This window comes from Chelonus insularis, unplaced genomic scaffold (genome assembly GCF_013357705.1).
Source record: "Chelonus insularis isolate UGA/USDA-ARS -01 unplaced genomic scaffold, ASM1335770v1 contig_264_pilon, whole genome shotgun sequence".
Taxonomy (NCBI): Eukaryota; Metazoa; Arthropoda; class Insecta; order Hymenoptera; family Braconidae; genus Chelonus; species Chelonus insularis.
The window spans coordinates 114,777-132,253 of NW_023276454.1; the positions used below are offsets into that span (position 1 = coordinate 114,777).

Here is a 17,477-nt window from a genome sequence, read left to right on the forward strand (position 1 = left end):
AAAATTTTAATTATAAACAAATAAAGTTTACAATAAAATAATTGAAGACGATACAATAAATTTTAAATTTTATGAATATTTATTTGATATAATAAAATATGATAAATACAACTTAATGATAATTTAAGTTATAGCTAAAATTATAAATAAAAAGTAAAGATGAAAATTGATAAAAATTTAACAATAATTATTATAATTTTCAATAAACGTTCAGTTAATTTAAATAATAAAGTAAAATTTAAAAAAAAGTATAATAAACAATAAAAATATTAATTATTAGTTAATTAATTATAACTTTTTGGCAACACTCTCACTGTGCAATATTATAATTCTGTGATATTGTGCGATGTATAATCAGTGAGGGTTGGTGATTCTCCGTCATTTTCTGTAGACGGAATTTTTGCATCTAATGGGGGTTCTTCACAGGTATCTTCCGGTGCAGGTAGGCGTTTGTTTATGGCTAAGTTCAAAGGCACTTCGTCATCCATGTGTCCAAAATGTCGGATTTCTATCGTGGAACAGTTGGCACCTTCTAGGCTTGTATGAAAATCTCCAGATATCCCTTCCGCTCCACATTGTAATTCACCTTCAATCCGAATTACCTTGTACTGATGATTGCTCAAAGTCTCCTCCACATTGAGGTCACAATTGACGAGTTTACGTTTCTCCGATCTTCTGATAAATAGATTATTACTATTTTTGAAGTAATGATGATATGGATCAGCTTTAAATCTTGTTAAATCAACCAATTTAAAGTTTGGTTCATTATATCCAAGAGCTTTCTTTTCGTGCGCATCATGTGCAGTATTGTTCAAATCACACTGTGTGTATCCCAAAAGGAGCCTCTTTTTGTAATGACGGGATTTGTAAGCTTCATCTTCGTAGAATTTATTCAAACTGTTTTCTGAAACACACCAAATTTTTTGTATTTTATATGATATTCGAGTACTAGAGACAATCATACAAATGTTTATAACATAAATAATTGAAATATTTATCAATAAAAAGTAAATTTTTACCTGATTCGTACGATAGATGCGACCTTTCTTCAGCCGCCATTATTACTAAACATTAGTGTAGAAACTTTGTTGCTTCGACCCAGCGCCGTTAGGTTTGTCTAATAACTAATTTTCACTTCCAAAAATCATTTACAATGATCGAAAAATTTTTAGCGGTAAATAATATTTTCTATAGAAGTATCCAAATATATTAATAATATAAGATTTATGATTATTTATTCAAATCAAATATATTAGAAAATTATTTCAACAGTACAAAAGAAACGAAAAAAGATAATTATTTTTTATAAATATAATATAGCATAAATTATAACTTTTAAATATGATGTATACTTAAATTAATTTTTTTTTTTCTATGAAAATATAAATATTTTTTAAATAAGAAAATATTGTTTTTTAAGAGTTATTAAATAACTGAACATATTAAATAAATGATAATCAATTGAAACCAAATAAGGTTTTGAAATCCTCGAGGGTTAGTTTTGTACTAACTCTGCCAGTGCCGGCCAGCACATTTTGAGCAATATCTAACTTGTACTCTTGCAAATTCTTTATTCTTTCTTCAATAGAATCAGTACAAATAAATCTATAGACATGGACATGTTTCTTTTGTCCAAATCGATAGATTCGATCTTGAGCTTGGGTTTCAAGTTGCGGATTCCAATGTATATCGACAAGCATCAGATGATTTGCTCCAACAAGATTCAATCCTACACCTCCAGCCGTTAATGAGAGCAATAAGATTCTTGGATCTCTATCTGGTGTATTGAGTTCATTAACAATTTGTTGGCGATGTTTAACAGGAATACTTCCGTCGAATGATTTATAAGTTGCACCCTCGATGAATTTCAAATTTTCAGCAATGATTTTTAAATGCGAAGTCCACTGAGATACAATGATAATTTTTTCATTTCCATTTTGGATAATTTCTTTGATACGTTCTAGTACTGCTCGATGTTTAGAACTTACACGAGATTTATTAAACACTGGATTTGTACGGGTCAATAAATTTTCAGTAACTCTTTTACTGATTCCTATCTCTTCTTCATCAAGGTTTTCAATTTCTATTTCACTTGTGGTCGTACCAGACGTTGATGTTGTTGGAGGTCCAGCTTCTGGCTCTTTGAAAGTATTGATTTTATTCAATAAATCAAAATTCAAAATCGCGTTGTTAGAAGTCTTTTGCTGAACATCTTCTCGGTCCAACATCGTATGAATTAACGATGGATGACAGCAAATTTGACGAAGCCTCGTTAAAAGAACAAGAATCTCAGTAGTTTGGATATCTGCATGAGTAGCTAATAACATCTTCTGAGCATCATTAAATTCTTCGAAAAAATCTTCAACGGGTCTGTAATATCCAGCACCAAAAGCCATTTGACGTTTCTTCTCAGCTCGCTGACGTAAAAATTGAGCAAATAATGTTCGAGAGTAAATCATAACCTTTTCATAGACTACTCGTTCATCAGGATCCATTTCTATCGGAATAATTTGCGATAACTTGTCTGGTAATGGTTGAATCAATTTTTTTGCAATTAGCTCCTTCTTAGTACGGCGTAATAACAAAGTCTTCATCAAGGTTGTCAATCGTCGATAACCTGCTTCATCTCTATTATCCACCCATCGTCGCCAAATTTTTAAATCATCAAAGGGAGAACATCGTAGAAACTTGAGAATCGAGTATAAATCCATTTGTTTATTATGAATAGGAGTTCCAGTTAATGCCCATCGATTATCAGTCACTAACTCACATACAGCTTCACACATTCGAGTTTTATGATTTCGAATGACATGAGCTTCATCTAGAATTACTCTATCCCAATGAATTTTAAATAGAGCATTTTTATCATATTGATGGCTTGCATGAGCTAGTATATTATAAGTTGTTATAATAATATCCTTTTTAGCCAATTTTTTCACAGACAGTTCTCGATTAGGTCCATGATATATTCCAACTGTTAAAGTTCCTGGTGTGCAATGATCGAATACTTCATTTTGCCATTGGGCGAGTAATGATGCTGGACACACAACCAATGTTCCTCCTCGATATTTTACAAATCGTCCTCTTCTTCTCAATTTTTGTTTTTTCTTCTTCTGAGTATTACGATAACGAGCCAATACAAGTGATATCATTGACAGAGTTTTACCCAATCCCATATCATCAGCTAGAATACCACCGGGTGGTTTTTGTTCTTCTCTCCAAAGTAACCAAGCTAAAGCTTGCTGTTGATGAAGCATCAATGGGGTGAAAAGACCTGCTGGATCTTCAACTCGATCAGTATCTGATGGACGAGAAACCAATGATCCATGGAGATCTTGTAAACGATCCATCGTTAATTCTTGTTGACGTTGTAATGTTTCTAGTGCTCGTTCTCCTAGATGTTGATTAGAATGAGATGTCGTTGGTCTTGCAAATAATATTGAATCCGGTTGTTCATCATCATCAGAGAATCTTGAAGTATTGTCATAATCACTATCATCACTGGACGAGAAACAAGAAGATTCGCCATCATCGAACAAGTTGTGCTGTTGTACGGCGGCTTCTCTTACCATTACATCTGATTGATTGTCAACTTCACTCATTTCAACGTCAGAGCTAGCCGGTGTTAAAGTCGAAGACACTTCATATATCGAGCGGACACTTGGTAAACTTTCTCCATCAACCCCGTCTTCTTTCTCTTGCTTGATTGTTTCAATTTTAATTTTTGGTCGATCCTCCATTGGTTCATCATTTCTTGTAGAAATAGCTCCAGCATCTTCATTCATACTCTCAGGTGAGTATGCCGCTTCGAGATATTCATAGTCAATAAATTCTGCATTGTTCTGCTGAGAATTAGAATCGACTTCCATGTTATAGATAGGCTCACTTTTAATCATTATTCCATTGTTAATTCCGATATTTTCTTTATTCTCAAGATGCTCTGATAAATAATGATTATTCTTGCTTCTCTTCAATGCTTTTTTGATTAATACCTGCATTTTTCGATCTGGCTTGAAGAGCTGTAAAATATAATATGATAAATATAATTAATAAATGAATATTTGAAACATAAGTTCTAATTTATTTTTATTTAATTAGACACAAATATGCAATTTGTATTGATATTATAAAAAAAATATATTTACCTTCACTTTTAGAACTTTACGGCATTGAGGTTTGGGTTTTTCGTCCAAAAAGTTCTTGATTTCTTGAGAATTGTTTAATATTTCAGCGCATTTATCGTGTACAGCTGGAGGAACATCCAACTCTTCCAGCTTAATCTTTTTCTTCACAGGCTCGAGGATTTTATAAGACATGTTTCCAACGCTACTGGCATCCATTGAATTCTCTGTAAAAGAAATATCAACGAATACGCATTTAGTATGTTAACATTAATTAGTTAACATTATTTTGATCCTTAGTTTAATCATCTTACCGTCGCTAATGTTTGTATCGTGATCACCACTTTCATTCAACAGCACCTCATCACGTTTCCTTTTCTTTTGTTTCTCCCCATTTTTTTTAGAATCATCTCCAGAATCTAAATCACTATCTCGGCCAATACTCAAGATGCTTAGTCGTATAGCTTTCTCAATGCTCGGTGTAAGACGAGTAAGTTCATATTCATCATCATCATCAGAAAATTCGATTTTCCTATCAACAGACAAAGTGACATGATGAAGGGAAAAAAGAAATTGCGTCGCACGTAAAAAATGAAAAAACTAATGAGAAATATAATTAAAATTAAAAGGATATTAATTACTTACATTATATCAGTTTTCTCTTCTGCTTCAAGCCATTGTTGACTTCGACGACTGGTGTCCTGGCTGCTTTTATTAGAATTTTCATCAACACTAACAACACTCGGCAAGGAGATATTATCTCCTAGATTTGACATAGTTTTTGTCTAATATTTATTATTGTTTATCGCAAATCGAAATAATATATTAGAACATTTAATCAACTAAAACTAATCACAAAAACAGCACTTCACAAACACAATCTAATTCGTTGTCAACGGAAATATGTTATACCAAGAAATTGGCTATCATACAACAGTCACTTTTTTTTAACGCTTTCAATGTACGCAGAACTGAAGAGATTTAAACTTTTCCCACGACATTCAAATCAAAACAAATGATAGAGACCTCTGCAATTTGTTTTGAACTGTTCAACTAACGAAACCAGTCTATTTATGCGGGGTAAAATGTCCTATGGCGCATGCGTGACGACAAAGCACGAGGGAAAAATTACATGTGCATGTCAGAAGTGGGAGTAGAGAAAATTTCTATCTATTTTCTGATTGGTTCCCCGCTATTACACTGTCTCCCCGCCAAAACTTGTTAATTTAAAGGGAGAAAAGTGTTGTGCACACACAATTGGTTTTTTCTTGTTTTATGATTTAATCTTTTTTTGAATAGAGATCAACGTAATCTTAAAAAAGTAATTGCAGTTTGGGTGTATATATACATATATACTAGTAACTATAGATGTACATACACAAACCCATAGATATTATTTGGGAATATTTTTTATTTAGGAATATAAAAAAATGACACATGATGAAATTTCCACCGGGAAAATATTTTAGCTATAAAAGTAATCTTAAAAAAGGATTTTTAAATATTAATATAATTCGTTGATTTCATTTTACTAAAAGATTAAAAATGTCCGCGTAAAATCTAATTTTAAAATTCTTTCTTTTTCTTCTGTGGGGAAATTGAATAAAAAATTTTGACAGGAATTTCTTATCTTTTTATGATTGATATGGAAAATATTATAATTAATTTTATAATCAAGAAATGAAAATAATTGATTGCATCTCCATTGGTGTTGATTTTTTTTTCAGTTAATTGTAATACAGCTTAATTAATTATTCATTAAATCAGGTTGACTATAAATTTCATCAAGAAAATTAGGTATGTATTAATTATTTAATTGATTTGTTATAGCTTCAAATCAATCAGGAAAAAAACACTTGTTGATTGCTCTGATGATCAATCTCATCTAGCTGTATTTCATTATAATTATATAATCATAGTATTGAACATAATTAATATTAATTAGGAATAATTTTGAATGACTATCATCAGTAATTTCTCTTTGTTTATAATTATACATCTACAAAAATGAACTCCATTTCCATTAAAAAATTTCATTTATTTATCATTTTGATTTAAATGGAAATTGTTATTACTTAAATAATATAATAATAAATGTAAATTAGAACATGAATTTGATTTCTTCATCATATGCACTATTATTATAACTATATTTTCTATTTTCATGATTTTTTAATTGACTAATACATTAAAAATATCCTATAATAAATAATAAAAATTTACAAGTTACATAGTTAAATTAATTAACACACCAGTGTTATGATATTTTTATACATTAAATTATTAAATTAATAAGTAATATTCAAGTATTGACATGTCATGTCAATATTTTTTATCTAACAATCGAATTCAATGTATTTTAGACACTCAAAACAATTACTTTGTTTCAGATTAAAATCATACCATTACATCTTCTTCAAAAACCCACTCATTTCATGGAATAAATCTCGCCGTTAAATACATCATTCAACTAAACAATTCGCAATTAATCTAAATAAATTCATTTTATTTATTAATTAACTTATTTATTAAGTTTTTAAACGATGAGAATAATTAAATTTCTCAAGCGAAAAGAAATTTGATAAAAATAAATACATTTTTCATGGAACAATTTTAATTGTTTTTACAATATATATTTTATGAATAATAATAAATTGTAAATCGATATTTCATGATCAATACTTACATAAATAATTAATAATATTAAGTATCTACATATACAATGTCTGGTTTTATATTTCTTCAGTGAAATGTTTTGTTACATGTGTATTATTATTGTAGTGGTTTTTATAACCTCCATGTATAATAGTTTTAAATTACCAAAATAATTTATATTTTTGTTTATCTCGAACTGACATGACATATGGGCTAAAAGGACTTTATTGCGAAGTCGTCGAAAGCTAGAACCATATTAACATAAAAAAATTAGTGAGTAAACAGACGTGTTTATGCCTGATCTAGACTCTTTAAGAAAACAACAATACATGTGTGTCTAAACACGTGCTAATAAATCATACAATCTTTATTTTTATTTCGTTGCAGGATTAGATTTTAAATTCAATATTTTTTATTGCTCTTTATGGTGATACATACATATATGTACACAATACCTGCATGATCTTGAAAAGAATAGAAACGGTTAGGTTAGGTACTACGTCATACATCTCATACCATGTGCACAGCAAATTTTGTGTTTTATAGCTTTAAGCTGTTTTAGAAAGAGTTTAGCAGGAACTTAAAAAAAAGTTAATAAGAAAGATGGTAATAAACATATGGAAATAAGATAAGAGATCCGTTGTTCAAAGAGTCCATTGAAATAAATGAAATAGTGTAGGTACATATGGGAATTTTCGTTGTAGAAAAAAGAAAATTCTATCCAGGTCCTAGGAGATTAAATTTAAATATATAATAATAATATAATATAATAGTTATATCATATGTTTTCAACATGCGGTTTGATACTGGCACAATACAATGGAAATGTTCTGCAATATAATTTTACATAAAATATGTAGATAAATAAACCATATTCAGTTTATGTTAAATCGTTTTTATTCTTGATATTTGGTAAGGAAATTCGATGAACAAAAAGATATAAAAATTATTATTCATCATAAATTAATTGAATGAAAAAAGGAGCTTAAACTATACAATTCGCAATATGATGTATTTTAAATCGAATTATGCCGCGTTAACCTAAAAAAGGTCACATAGAGGGCAGTGAAATGAAATTTTCTGCCGGCTTGCGTGTGCATAATAAAACATATTTTCATGACTTCTCTACACACAATTGATTTTACACGTACGCAGTTTCTTGTCTCCAAAGTTTAGAATATTTTATTTTAAGCATTATTTTCTGTATCATTAAATGTAATTATACACACGGTCATCAATGTTGATACCAATATCCTCTTCTGGTGATAATTGCTCTAACATATTACTTGAAAGTACATTGGCTGTTTGTGTTATTTAAAATAATATCTTTATTTCTAGGTTAAAAAAACTTATTTGATAACGACAGAGATAATCAAACATTATTTGTTATTTTCTCAATACCAAAATGAAGGTAAATCCGCGAGTGTTTTTTGATATCGAAGTTGGAGGCCTCCCAATGGGCCGAATAGTTTTGGAGTTATTTGTGGACATTTGCCCGCGTACTTGTGAGAATTTTCGTGCCCTTTGCACTGGAGAATTAGGACTTGGAAAGACCACGGGAAAACCATTACATTACAAGGGAACCGTATTTCATCGTGTTGTCAAAGATTTTATGATTCAAGGTGGAGATTTTTCAGTGGGTAATGGAACTGGTGGAGAATCTATTTATGGGGGAACTTTCTCAGGTAATTACAATGTTTAATCAATAAATCAGTCAACTGTTTAATTCTGAGCTTATTTAAAAACTTTTACTATTATTATTCATATTTATATCCTTATAATTTTTATTATATTTTCTTGTAGATGAAGACTTCACTATCAAGCATAGTAAGCCTTTTCTCCTTTCGATGGCCAACCGCGGTAAAGATACTAATGGTTCTCAGTTCTTTATGTAAGTACAAAATAGTTAATAATTAATAATGCAGACATGTTGTGGATGCGGCTGATAAATTAACAAGGATTCAATCCAGTACGAAATTGCATGGTTAATTAAATCATACATATCGAAATAAACCATGTAAGTATGCTCGGATGAATCTGCATAATTATTCTCCGGTTGGAATATTCTGGGTTTCTACAGTAGACATAAATTTTGATAGGTAAATTAACTATGCCAGCTAAAAAAAAAAAAACATTCAATCATGGACTTCTAGTTCTCTTGCTAACCAGTGTTGACTGGTGTTTTTGCTAGTAAATGAGCAATATTCCTCACGACGTCATGATTAGCCAATTTTTAAAATAATTCTAGAGGAATGAATAACTTAACACTATTTTTGTGTAGTCGTGAGCAAGAGGTCTGCGCACCACTTCTACAACACAATGACTACTGAAAAACTGGCTCTTTGTCCGCATCACTCACCTCCTTAATCATATTTTGTTGTTGTAGTACAACGCAACCAGCGCCTCATCTCGACAAGTAAGTTTTTATAAAATAATTAATTAAAATTAAACATTTTTTTCAAACGTAAGATAACTAAATTGAAATTTGTATGAATTTTTTAGTGTCCATGTGGTATTTGGGGAAGTACTCTCCGGCCAGGAAGTAGTTGCACACATCGAGGGTCTACCAGTAGATCGGATGTCTCGTCCTTTACAAGATGCCAAAATCGTCAACTGTGGAGAATTGGTTTTGAAAACTAAACTAAAATGTACTTAAAATCATTATCAAATTAATTTATATATTTAGTTTAAAAAAAGTACTTGACTATGAACATTTTTACAGCAAAAAAACGAGAGAAAAAACAAAGCTCCTCAAGTTCAGATTCAGATTCTTCGGATGAGAAATCTAAGAAGCATAAGAAACACAAAAAGAGGTAAAATATTTTATTGGTAATAATTCTTGTATGTAGATTTATTTTTTCAATTCCATCTGGTTTTAATTTAGTAAAAAGAAAGAACAATCAGAAGATGGAGAGTTGAATGATTCTCAGGAAGAAGAGACTGGAGAAACTCATCCATTAGTTTCAGTTACCAAAATCGATCCAGACGAAATACCAGAAGTACCTGCAAATAAATTTTTATATCGTGCTGGTCCCACAAATAACGCTAATCAAAAAGAATTTAGACAACGTTTTGGTGGACGAGATCGGGGTAGGAATCAACGAAAGACTGGAAGGTTATTGAAAGGCAGAGGAATATTTGTAAGTATAAATACAATAACAATTGATAATAAAGTTTTTTTAACTTTAATTTCACAATTTAAGCCTTAATTAATTATTATCTAGCGATATCATACTCCATCTCGTAGTCGTTCACGCAGTGTAACTCCACCTCACTGGAAACAAGCTCAAAATCGAACCATAAAATTGCAAGACGTACAAAAAAATGAACGGACTAAGCAAGAAGATGATTTTAAAGATCAAATAATTCCAAAACAACGAAAATTTGTTGAAAATCCCGAAGACAATGAAGAAAATGATAAAAATAACGACGATGGTCATATCTCTGATCGAGATAAAACTAAGGAAAATAATAAATCTTTTTTGCAAGAAAATAGAGACAAAGAATATAAAAATGATAATAGACATTACAGAAATACTGAAAATAATACATATTATCAGAATCGCATGGATTTCAGACGCAGAGAAAGACGATCAATGAATCGAGATTTTCATAGATTTGGAAACAGATTTGCAGGTCGAGATTTTCGAGACTTCAATAAGCGAGGACGATCTCGTTCACGAGACCGCCGAAGATCTCGAGATCGTGATAATCGTCGTAGAAGTCGTGATCGACGCGATAGAAGAAATTATTCGCCACGTCGTAGATCATCTTACCGGTCTAGGTACGACAGACGTGACGATAAAGAATCATCTAGTTCAAAACCTCATTCATCAATTGGAAGTCAAAAAAATGAAAAAAAAAATTCATCTGATTCTGCAGCAACATTTAAAAATCGTTCACGCAGTTCTTCAAGTAGTCGTCATTCAAAAGATTAAAAAATGATAATATTTGATTGCTTAAATTTGTATATCTAATTGAAATGAAACTATTATTAGTTGACATATTTTTGGGTTTTAAGGTAAAATATTTACTTTACAACGATTAAATAACGACATAAAAGGATCATCGATGAAGTTTGAATTATAATTATTTTCAAGATAAAGACAGCTAAGGTTTAAAGAATTTTAAAAATAAATAAATCATTCATTGAAAGTAAATGAATTTGAGAATATTTTATTATTTATTTTTTCTTTCAATTAAATAGATAACATGTGTTTTCACTTTAATGTAAAAAAGATATTGTAGAGCCAATAAGCAGCATTTAATAACAATAATTATATTAATATTGAACATTCTCAACAAGATTTGACGTATCATTAAATTCATTAATAATTTTATGAAGTAATACAAATAATAATATTTTAATGATATACATAAAATTACCAGTGGTGATAAAAGATAGAAAAATAATTTCAAGCAAATTGTTTAAAACATGATTCTTTGACTATTTTTTAGTTCTACACATTTTAAGCCATTGACAATGACAAAAAAAAGTAATAATCACATATACGATTCCAAATAAATGTAATATTCTTTTTAATCTCTAGTCTATCCTTTAAAATTTTCCAATTACCAAGGATTTTGACCTGGAGGTGGTGGGGCTCCACCATAACGTGGGAATGTATTGTAGGTGTTAGCATAGTTTTGTTGAGGGTAGGGATAACTGTATGCAGCTGAAAAATGTTTAAAAAATTAATAAAAATTTCTAGCAATTACAGATTAAGTAAAATAGATCTATCAGTAGAAAAAAGCAATATTTACCTTGGTTTGGATAAGGCATTGTTGCGTACGGATTGTAAGTCGTAGGCATTGGTGGAGGAACATAAGTCGGATAAGGCGCAGCAGGAGTTGCTCCATAAGGTATAGGCATACCTCCTTGATACTGCGTTGGATAAGGCAATTGAGAGACACCCTCTTTCGGTGCTGAACTTCCTCCAGATGCTTGTTTTTTTTTTGCAAAAGTTTCAACATCAGTCGTTACAAGTTTTTAGTTTACTAAGATGGTATTTATTTTGGTACTAATTATTTACCTTCGTGATGAGCAGGAATAGGTGGAGTAGCTGCTGGACCAGTTTGACTCAAGTTTGTAGTTAAATCCTTGAGTAATTCTTCTTTTTCTGTTTTCCGAGCAAAACAAAAATCGGATATTTTGTTTTGGAAAACAACCAGTAGCTAAAAATTTTTTAAATTATTCAGTAACATTAATTTATTTTACAATTGAATCATTAAAAGTATTTCATATAACTTTTATTTTACCTGCGTAAGATCGTTGTAAAATTTAGTTCCTTCTTGCAAATTATTTTTCAATTCCTTAAATGCATCATAGGCAGCTGCCAATTTACATAATGTTGATTCTCGAGCACTACCTGAACCACTTTGTTCACGAGTAAATGCAGCATGAGCTGATTGAATTTCAGCAACTAAGCTTTCTTGACGAGCTGCACTATCACGAATTTGACTTGTCAGTGGGCCATAAATTTTTCCAATATTTTCTACCGACAAATTAGGCTCATCGATGGTTCCATCTTTAGCTAAAGCTGATAAGAATGTAGCTTTCATATCAGTTGTTGCAGATTTTAATTCACTTTCAATGACATCTCGTTCAGCTTTTAATGTTTCTACATCTTCCATTAATTTTCGTAGTTGAACAACAGCACTACTCTCTTGAACGGCTGATCCTGAAGGAATTGCTGATGTCAGTTGACCTTCATCCAAACTAAGGATTTCCATGCCTTCACGATGAGCTTCAAATTTTTCTCGAATTGTTGTATCAGCAGCAACTGCATTGTCAATAATTGTTCGATATTTTTGAGCATTATTCGTGAACTGTTCAGTCAATTTAGCACTCGATATTCTATTCCAACGTTCTTTGAACTGTTCACGCAACTGATTATCTGATTCACGTTCTTCTTTCAACATTTTTTCTGTTTCATCTAAAATATCTTTATTTCTCTGCAATAAATCAGGAAGTTCATTCATGGCTCTTTCCAAAGCTTTTATTCCTCCAGAATCTCTAACAAATTGAGCTTTTTCTAAAAGAGATTGAGGTACTTCTGTTCCACTCGTATCTTCTATAGCTGCTGGCAAATTTAAACTCGCTAAAACAGTGTTCAAAACTTGCGTCATTTCACGTAATTTAGAAATCTCAGTATTAACAAGTTCATTTCGACGGACTTCATAAGAAGATAGAGCTTGATGTACAGGAACTGGTAATAAATCTGCAAATAAATCCCTAAAGTTGGAACTCATTGGTTGGGTCATTGTTAATAGTTTGGCTACATTAGCTTTTCCAATTGGTGGAACACTTTTAATATCAGGAATTCTCTCGTGGTATATAAAATCATTATCTTTTTTTACTTCAGTCAATCGACGCTGAGCTTTATTTGCATAATCTTGAAACAAAGTTGATTTATTTGATCTCTGTTGAGCTGCTTTAAATAAATCTACAGCATACTAAAAATAAAATAATAATTCCATGAATAAGTTATAAATAAGCACTTCAGAGAAAAATAATTTTTTTTATATACATACCTCCAGTCTTGCAATTTCTTCACCGATAGCTGAATTGTTTTTGCATATCATCGATTGATATAATTCTGCCATAGCTCGATATCCAGATTGTTTGGCTGTAATCTATTGGATGAAGAAATAATGAATAATTTATATGCATATTTAATTAACTTCTTTCTTAAATTCGTATGCATCTATTTTATTTTATGACACTTACTAAAGGAACCCACTCTTTATCCCAAAATGATCGAAAGATTTCTTTTTCAAATAATTTTAAAGCATCTGCATATAATTCTTCTGCTTGAGAAGCTAATTTTGCAATTACTGCATCTTTCATTGAATCATGAATAGCTTTGTGAACGAAGATTTCCTGTGCTTGCGCTAACATTAAAGCTGATAAAGCTGCCAAAGTATCAGGACTCATGTCAGGTGTAGGTTCTTGTTGTATAGCCAGCATTACATGTCCTTTTAAGTAATTAAATATCCCTGCTGCTTGCTATAATGAGGAAAATAAATGAGTTCATCAAATTCGTGAACTGTTTTTACGTAAAACATTGAAATGTAAATGTAACAGAGATTACTTGAAATAACTTTGCAGCCAATTTTAATCCTTCATCACTATCAAGAGATTGTGAAGCAGCAACAGCACTTTGAAGTGCTGCAATATTGAATAGTACACACATTTTCTCATATGTGAGAGTGCTAATTGCTGTAACAATATAGAACAAATTGTATAAGATCTTGGATTATAAATCAAATTTCTCCATTCCAAGATTGATAGTAGATTAAAATCGTACTTAAGCTTAACTTTCCACCGAATATGGTTCTGTCAAAAGCATCTTTCCATTTAAATGGAATCTGCAATTCATGAGTAGGTATTTTTCCTTCCAAAGCACAAAGTTGGTCATAATAGCTGTAAAAATTAATAGAAAATCTCTTATCATCCTTACATAATGAATTATCAATCTGATTTGGGATGTGAGTCATGTATTTTAGTATCTTTTTTGATCATTTTCGTCATTGTTAATTCAGCAAAAACCGATTTTTTAATTGAATTGAACACTAATTCGTAAATTTAAATATCATTAGAATGATTTAAAATGAGTTTCGAACAATAGGAAGTAAGAAATCAAATCATAATTGAATGACTCATACCTGTAAATAACCTCTAATGAGCTTTCATATTTCTCGAAGGCTCGCCACAATGCATTATTACGAAGCTTGCTAAATTCATGAATAGCTTCTGTGTAATCTTTTTGATTTGATCCAGTGTTATACGTTGATTTTATGACATTTGTCAGAGGTTTAATGACATCTACGTCTGACGGTTTTTTTAGCGGCACCGAAATTAATTCAGCCATTTCGATCAACTGATTTAAACTGACTCAGTACACAAAAAGAAATAATATAGCAGAATGCGCACCAATTAATAAAATTCTGCTGTCTGTAATAAATCGCATAAAAACAACCGCAGGAATACCATGCACAGTAATTTCTATCAAGTTGCCTCCGTGTTCTATTCTATTCTATGTATTTGTACGGCACCAGCACCTAGGTGGCGCTTTACGGCCTTTGCCTCCGTGTTACTTGTAAAATGGTGAGAAAAAAGAGAATTTTCTTACAGCGCGCTCTTCTTTTCATTTAGGCGCTAATATTAAAAATTAATTATAAAAATAAATTTTCATTAATTCATTTAGAATTTGATACATTCAAATTTGAAAAGTTTTTCATTCATAACCTTATCATCTACAAAGTAAACTGATAATTCTTCTAAGATTCTTTTAAATTAATTATCCAACAATAGAAACAAACATTTTTCTTCTGATTTCTTGTCTAATGTCTGAATGTTCTTTGAAATGAAGTCCACGTGATATGAGCATGTGAAGGAACACCGAACTAATGTGTGATGCAAAACATTATGGCTTGTGGGCGTGAAGCTATTTTGAATCTTTATCGAAATTTACTACGTGAAAGCAAGAAGTGGAAGTCATACAACTATAGGTAAACAATCAATTCAAAAGAATATTTAATTAAATTGATAAGTATATTAAAATAACTTTAATTATAGAGAATATGCTCTGAGAAAAATAAGACATGAGTTTCGAAGCAACCAGACTCTGAAAGATGAAAAATCAATTGAAGAATGTTATCAAAAAGGACTTGAATCGTTAGAAGTTATCAAAAAGCAAGTGATAATTGGAAATTTATATAGTACAAGACCTTTAATTATTGAAACTGAGGGCATCGATAAAAAGAAAGCTCACACTGGTGTTCAATAGTTGTGATGGAATTATTTTATATTTATGTTTAATTTATTTAATTTCTATTATCGATAAAAGAATTTGTTTATAAATAAATTATACAATTGTTTTTTTAATGTACGAATGAAGAATTTTACTTGTGAGTAATTTTTATTTTAACCGGTGCTACATAACCTACATATGAATTGGTAAGACCCATATTGCTATGTAAATACGATAATATTATTTTGTGATGTTTTAGACAAGTTTATGTAAATTATTCAAATATGGCTTCAAAGTTATCTAATAAACAAAAAATACGATCTTTTTTAATGATATCATTTGGCGGAGCATCACTGTTCACTGGAATGTCTATATTCCAAGGGAATGAAAAATTTTACGACCAAGTAGTTATGCGATTGATAAAATCAATTGATCCGGAAATTGCACATAAAATGGCTGTAACTGCTGCCAAATGGGAAATTATTCCTAAACAAAAAACTCCCGATCCTGTAACTTTAAAACAGAATGTTTGGGGATTAGAATTTAATAATCCACTTGGAATGGCTGCTGGATTTGATAAGCAAGCAGAAGCAGTTAGAGGTCTTATAAAATCAGGTTTTGGCTTCGTGGAAATAGGTATGAAGTCTTTTCAAGTTTTATCATCATTTATTTAAATATAAATTACATTATTGTATTTCTAAATCAATAATTACTTAATATTTTCTAGGATCTGTAACACCAATTCCTCAAGTAGGAAACCCAAAGCCTAGAGTATTTCGTCTATCGGAAGACAAAGCTGTGATAAATCGTTATGGATTTAACAGTGATGGTCACGAAATTGTTCGAAGTCGAATAGCAATGTTGAAACAGGATCCAAACTTTCATGGAATTGTTGGAGTTAATCTAGGGAAAAATAAAACATCCACTGATCCAGTTAATGATTATGTTGAAGGCCTAAAAAAATTCAATGATATTGCTGATTATCTTGTTATTAATGTTTCGAGTCCTAATACAGAAGGTTTAAGAGATTTACAAGCAAAAAAACATTTAGAAGTATTATTAACTGAAGTAAATACAGTACGGAATTCAATTAATTCAAAAGTTCCATTGCTTTTGAAGTTAGCTCCTGATTTAACACAAACAGAAAAAAAAGATATTGTTGATGTAATTCAAAAAAAAAAGTGCAAAGTTGATGGATTGATCTTATCAAATACTACCATAAAACGTGAAAACTTGAAAGATCCGTATAAAAATGAAAAAGGAGGTTTGAGTGGAGCACCATTAACTGATTTATCAACATCCTTTATTGCTGATATGTTTAAACTTACTGAAGGAAAAATCCCAATAATTGGTGTAGGTGGAATTTTTTCTGGTCAAGATGCTTTTGATAAAATAAATGCTGGTGCATCTTTAATACAAATTTATACATCATATACGTATCATGGACCTCCAGTAGTTCAAAAAATAAAACGAGAACTGAATGATTTATTGGAATCCAATGGATATTCTTCGGTAGCAGATGCTGTTGGAAAAGGAAATAACTGATAAGTTATTGCAATGAATGAATATTGATAAAATAATTGTATTTTTATTTGTTACGTCTTGAAATGGAATATAATTTTATATTTAAACTAGTAATAAGATTATTGTAAAAAAAACTTTGTAGAAATAATTAAATAAATAAAAGTTTTAATTGTAGTAATTAAATTTATTATTGAAAAACAGATGAAAATAAAAACAAATTCCAAAATACCGCGCCTACATTGGCAAGTGTCGAGAAGCGCATGCGCTCGAATACTTTGCTGTGATTGGCTTATAAAGCGGCTCTGTCATATGATGAAATTGCGTGGCATCATGGGAAACGGATTGCAATTTTGCAACATGGCGAAGGTCTGAGCCGAAGTTGCGGTACTCTTGCTTGATAAAATGTCTATTTAATCATTAT

The 17,477-nt window shown here is 30.6% G+C and overlaps 6 protein-coding genes and 1 long non-coding RNA gene across 9 annotated transcripts; 3 read left to right on the forward strand and 4 right to left on the reverse strand.

Annotated features, from left to right (window-relative positions):
* Nucleotides 1-214: 214 nt before the first annotated feature.
* On the reverse strand, nucleotides 215-1,191 carry LOC118065041 (uncharacterized). Its single transcript, XM_035080068.1, has 2 exons — nucleotides 1,020-1,191; nucleotides 215-904 (listed from the first exon to the last, which is right to left on the reverse strand). Exons 1-2 carry the CDS (start codon nucleotides 1,057-1,059, stop codon nucleotides 324-326), a joined length of 621 nt encoding a protein of 206 aa, XP_034935959.1. The 5' UTR covers nucleotides 1,060-1,191; the 3' UTR covers nucleotides 215-323.
* Nucleotides 1,192-1,410: 219 nt separating this feature from the next.
* On the reverse strand, nucleotides 1,411-5,145 carry LOC118065048 (transcription termination factor 2-like). Its single transcript, XM_035080079.1, has 4 exons — nucleotides 4,767-5,145; nucleotides 4,436-4,653; nucleotides 4,146-4,348; nucleotides 1,411-4,019 (listed from the first exon to the last, which is right to left on the reverse strand). The coding sequence occupies exons 1-4, from the start codon at nucleotides 4,895-4,897 to the stop codon at nucleotides 1,458-1,460; spliced, it is 3,114 nt and encodes a 1,037-aa protein (XP_034935970.1). The 5' UTR covers nucleotides 4,898-5,145; the 3' UTR covers nucleotides 1,411-1,457.
* Nucleotides 5,146-7,886: 2,741 nt separating this feature from the next.
* Nucleotides 7,887-11,030, forward strand: Moca-cyp (nuclear cyclophilin protein Moca-cyp). Of its 2 annotated transcripts, XM_035080024.1 has the most exons (8): nucleotides 7,887-8,038; nucleotides 8,115-8,461; nucleotides 8,580-8,667; nucleotides 9,163-9,192; nucleotides 9,279-9,424; nucleotides 9,499-9,589; nucleotides 9,661-9,916; nucleotides 10,001-11,027. In XM_035080024.1, the coding sequence occupies exons 2-8, from the start codon at nucleotides 8,182-8,184 to the stop codon at nucleotides 10,712-10,714; spliced, it is 1,605 nt and encodes a 534-aa protein (XP_034935915.1). In that variant the 5' UTR covers nucleotides 7,887-8,038; nucleotides 8,115-8,181; the 3' UTR covers nucleotides 10,715-11,027. The 2 variants fall into 2 exon arrangements, with proteins under 2 accessions (XP_034935915.1, XP_034935917.1); XM_035080026.1 differs by lacking the exon at nucleotides 7,887-8,038 and having other exon boundaries at nucleotides 8,149-8,461; nucleotides 10,001-11,030.
* On the reverse strand, nucleotides 11,016-14,764 carry ALiX (programmed cell death 6-interacting protein-like protein AliX). Its single transcript, XM_035080023.1, has 9 exons — nucleotides 14,445-14,764; nucleotides 14,087-14,202; nucleotides 13,871-13,998; nucleotides 13,507-13,785; nucleotides 13,311-13,412; nucleotides 12,036-13,232; nucleotides 11,810-11,951; nucleotides 11,541-11,720; nucleotides 11,016-11,452 (listed from the first exon to the last, which is right to left on the reverse strand). Exons 1-9 carry the CDS (start codon nucleotides 14,648-14,650, stop codon nucleotides 11,349-11,351), a joined length of 2,454 nt encoding a protein of 817 aa, XP_034935914.1. The 5' UTR covers nucleotides 14,651-14,764; the 3' UTR covers nucleotides 11,016-11,348.
* Nucleotides 14,765-15,019: 255 nt separating this feature from the next.
* LOC118065052 (LYR motif-containing protein bcn92) lies at nucleotides 15,020-15,684 on the forward strand. Its single transcript, XM_035080086.1, has 2 exons — nucleotides 15,020-15,290; nucleotides 15,358-15,684. The coding sequence occupies exons 1-2, from the start codon at nucleotides 15,196-15,198 to the stop codon at nucleotides 15,566-15,568; spliced, it is 306 nt and encodes a 101-aa protein (XP_034935977.1). The 5' UTR covers nucleotides 15,020-15,195; the 3' UTR covers nucleotides 15,569-15,684.
* Dhod (dihydroorotate dehydrogenase 2) lies at nucleotides 15,548-17,189 on the forward strand. Of its 2 annotated transcripts, XM_035080085.1 has the most exons (3): nucleotides 15,548-15,689; nucleotides 15,792-16,168; nucleotides 16,260-17,189. In XM_035080085.1, the coding sequence occupies exons 2-3, from the start codon at nucleotides 15,817-15,819 to the stop codon at nucleotides 17,075-17,077; spliced, it is 1,170 nt and encodes a 389-aa protein (XP_034935976.1). In that variant the 5' UTR covers nucleotides 15,548-15,689; nucleotides 15,792-15,816; the 3' UTR covers nucleotides 17,078-17,189. The 2 variants fall into 2 exon arrangements, with proteins under 2 accessions (XP_034935976.1, XP_034935975.1); XM_035080084.1 differs by lacking the exon at nucleotides 15,548-15,689 and having other exon boundaries at nucleotides 15,786-16,168; nucleotides 16,260-17,155.
* On the reverse strand, nucleotides 16,354-17,436 carry LOC118065053 (uncharacterized). The gene is made up of 3 exons (XR_004690130.1): nucleotides 17,295-17,436; nucleotides 16,861-17,054; nucleotides 16,354-16,486 (listed from the first exon to the last, which is right to left on the reverse strand). It is a non-coding gene; the product is annotated as an uncharacterized lncRNA (long non-coding RNA).
* Nucleotides 17,437-17,477: the final 41 nt, after the last annotated feature.

What these genes read in the sequence shown, in the direction of transcription:
- LOC118065041 (XM_035080068.1), bottom strand. Translation starts at nt 1,059, where the DNA reads ATGGCGGCTGAAGAAAGGTCGCATCTATCGTACGAATCAG. An exon ending in GCATCTATCGTACGAATCAG is followed by an intron (nt 905 to 1,019) that starts GTAAAAATTTAC and finishes GGTGTGTTTCAG; the next exon opens with AAAACAGTTTGAATAAATTC.
- LOC118065048 (XM_035080079.1), bottom strand. Translation starts at nt 4,897, where the DNA reads ATGTCAAATCTAGGAGATAATATCTCCTTGCCGAGTGTTGTTAGTGTT. An exon ending in GAAGAGAAAACTGATATAAT is followed by an intron (nt 4,654 to 4,766) that starts GTAAGTAATTAA and finishes GTCTGTTGATAG; the next exon opens with GAAAATCGAATTTTCTGATG. An exon ending in GTAAAGTTCTAAAAGTGAAG is followed by an intron (nt 4,020 to 4,145) that starts GTAAATATATTT and finishes TATATTTTACAG; the next exon opens with CTCTTCAAGCCAGATCGAAA.
- Moca-cyp (XM_035080024.1), top strand. Translation starts at nt 8,182, where the DNA reads ATGAAGGTAAATCCGCGAGTGTTTTTTGATATCGAAGTTGGAGGCCTC. An exon ending in AATGGTTCTCAGTTCTTTAT is followed by an intron (nt 8,668 to 9,162) that starts GTAAGTACAAAA and finishes TTGTTGTTGTAG; the next exon opens with TACAACGCAACCAGCGCCTC. An exon ending in TTTGAAAACTAAACTAAAAT is followed by an intron (nt 9,425 to 9,498) that starts GTACTTAAAATC and finishes ACATTTTTACAG; the next exon opens with CAAAAAAACGAGAGAAAAAA.
- ALiX (XM_035080023.1), bottom strand. Translation starts at nt 14,650, where the DNA reads ATGGCTGAATTAATTTCGGTGCCGCTAAAAAAACCGTCAGACGTAGAT. An exon ending in TGGCTGCAAAGTTATTTCAA is followed by an intron (nt 13,786 to 13,870) that starts GTAATCTCTGTT and finishes TCCTCATTATAG; the next exon opens with CAAGCAGCAGGGATATTTAA. An exon ending in AATGCCTTATCCAAACCAAG is followed by an intron (nt 11,453 to 11,540) that starts GTAAATATTGCT and finishes AACATTTTTCAG; the next exon opens with CTGCATACAGTTATCCCTAC.
- LOC118065052 (XM_035080086.1), top strand. Translation starts at nt 15,196, where the DNA reads ATGCAAAACATTATGGCTTGTGGGCGTGAAGCTATTTTGAATCTTTAT. An exon ending in TGGAAGTCATACAACTATAG is followed by an intron (nt 15,291 to 15,357) that starts GTAAACAATCAA and finishes CTTTAATTATAG; the next exon opens with AGAATATGCTCTGAGAAAAA.
- Dhod (XM_035080085.1), top strand. Translation starts at nt 15,817, where the DNA reads ATGGCTTCAAAGTTATCTAATAAACAAAAAATACGATCTTTTTTAATG. An exon ending in TTTTGGCTTCGTGGAAATAG is followed by an intron (nt 16,169 to 16,259) that starts GTATGAAGTCTT and finishes AATATTTTCTAG; the next exon opens with GATCTGTAACACCAATTCCT.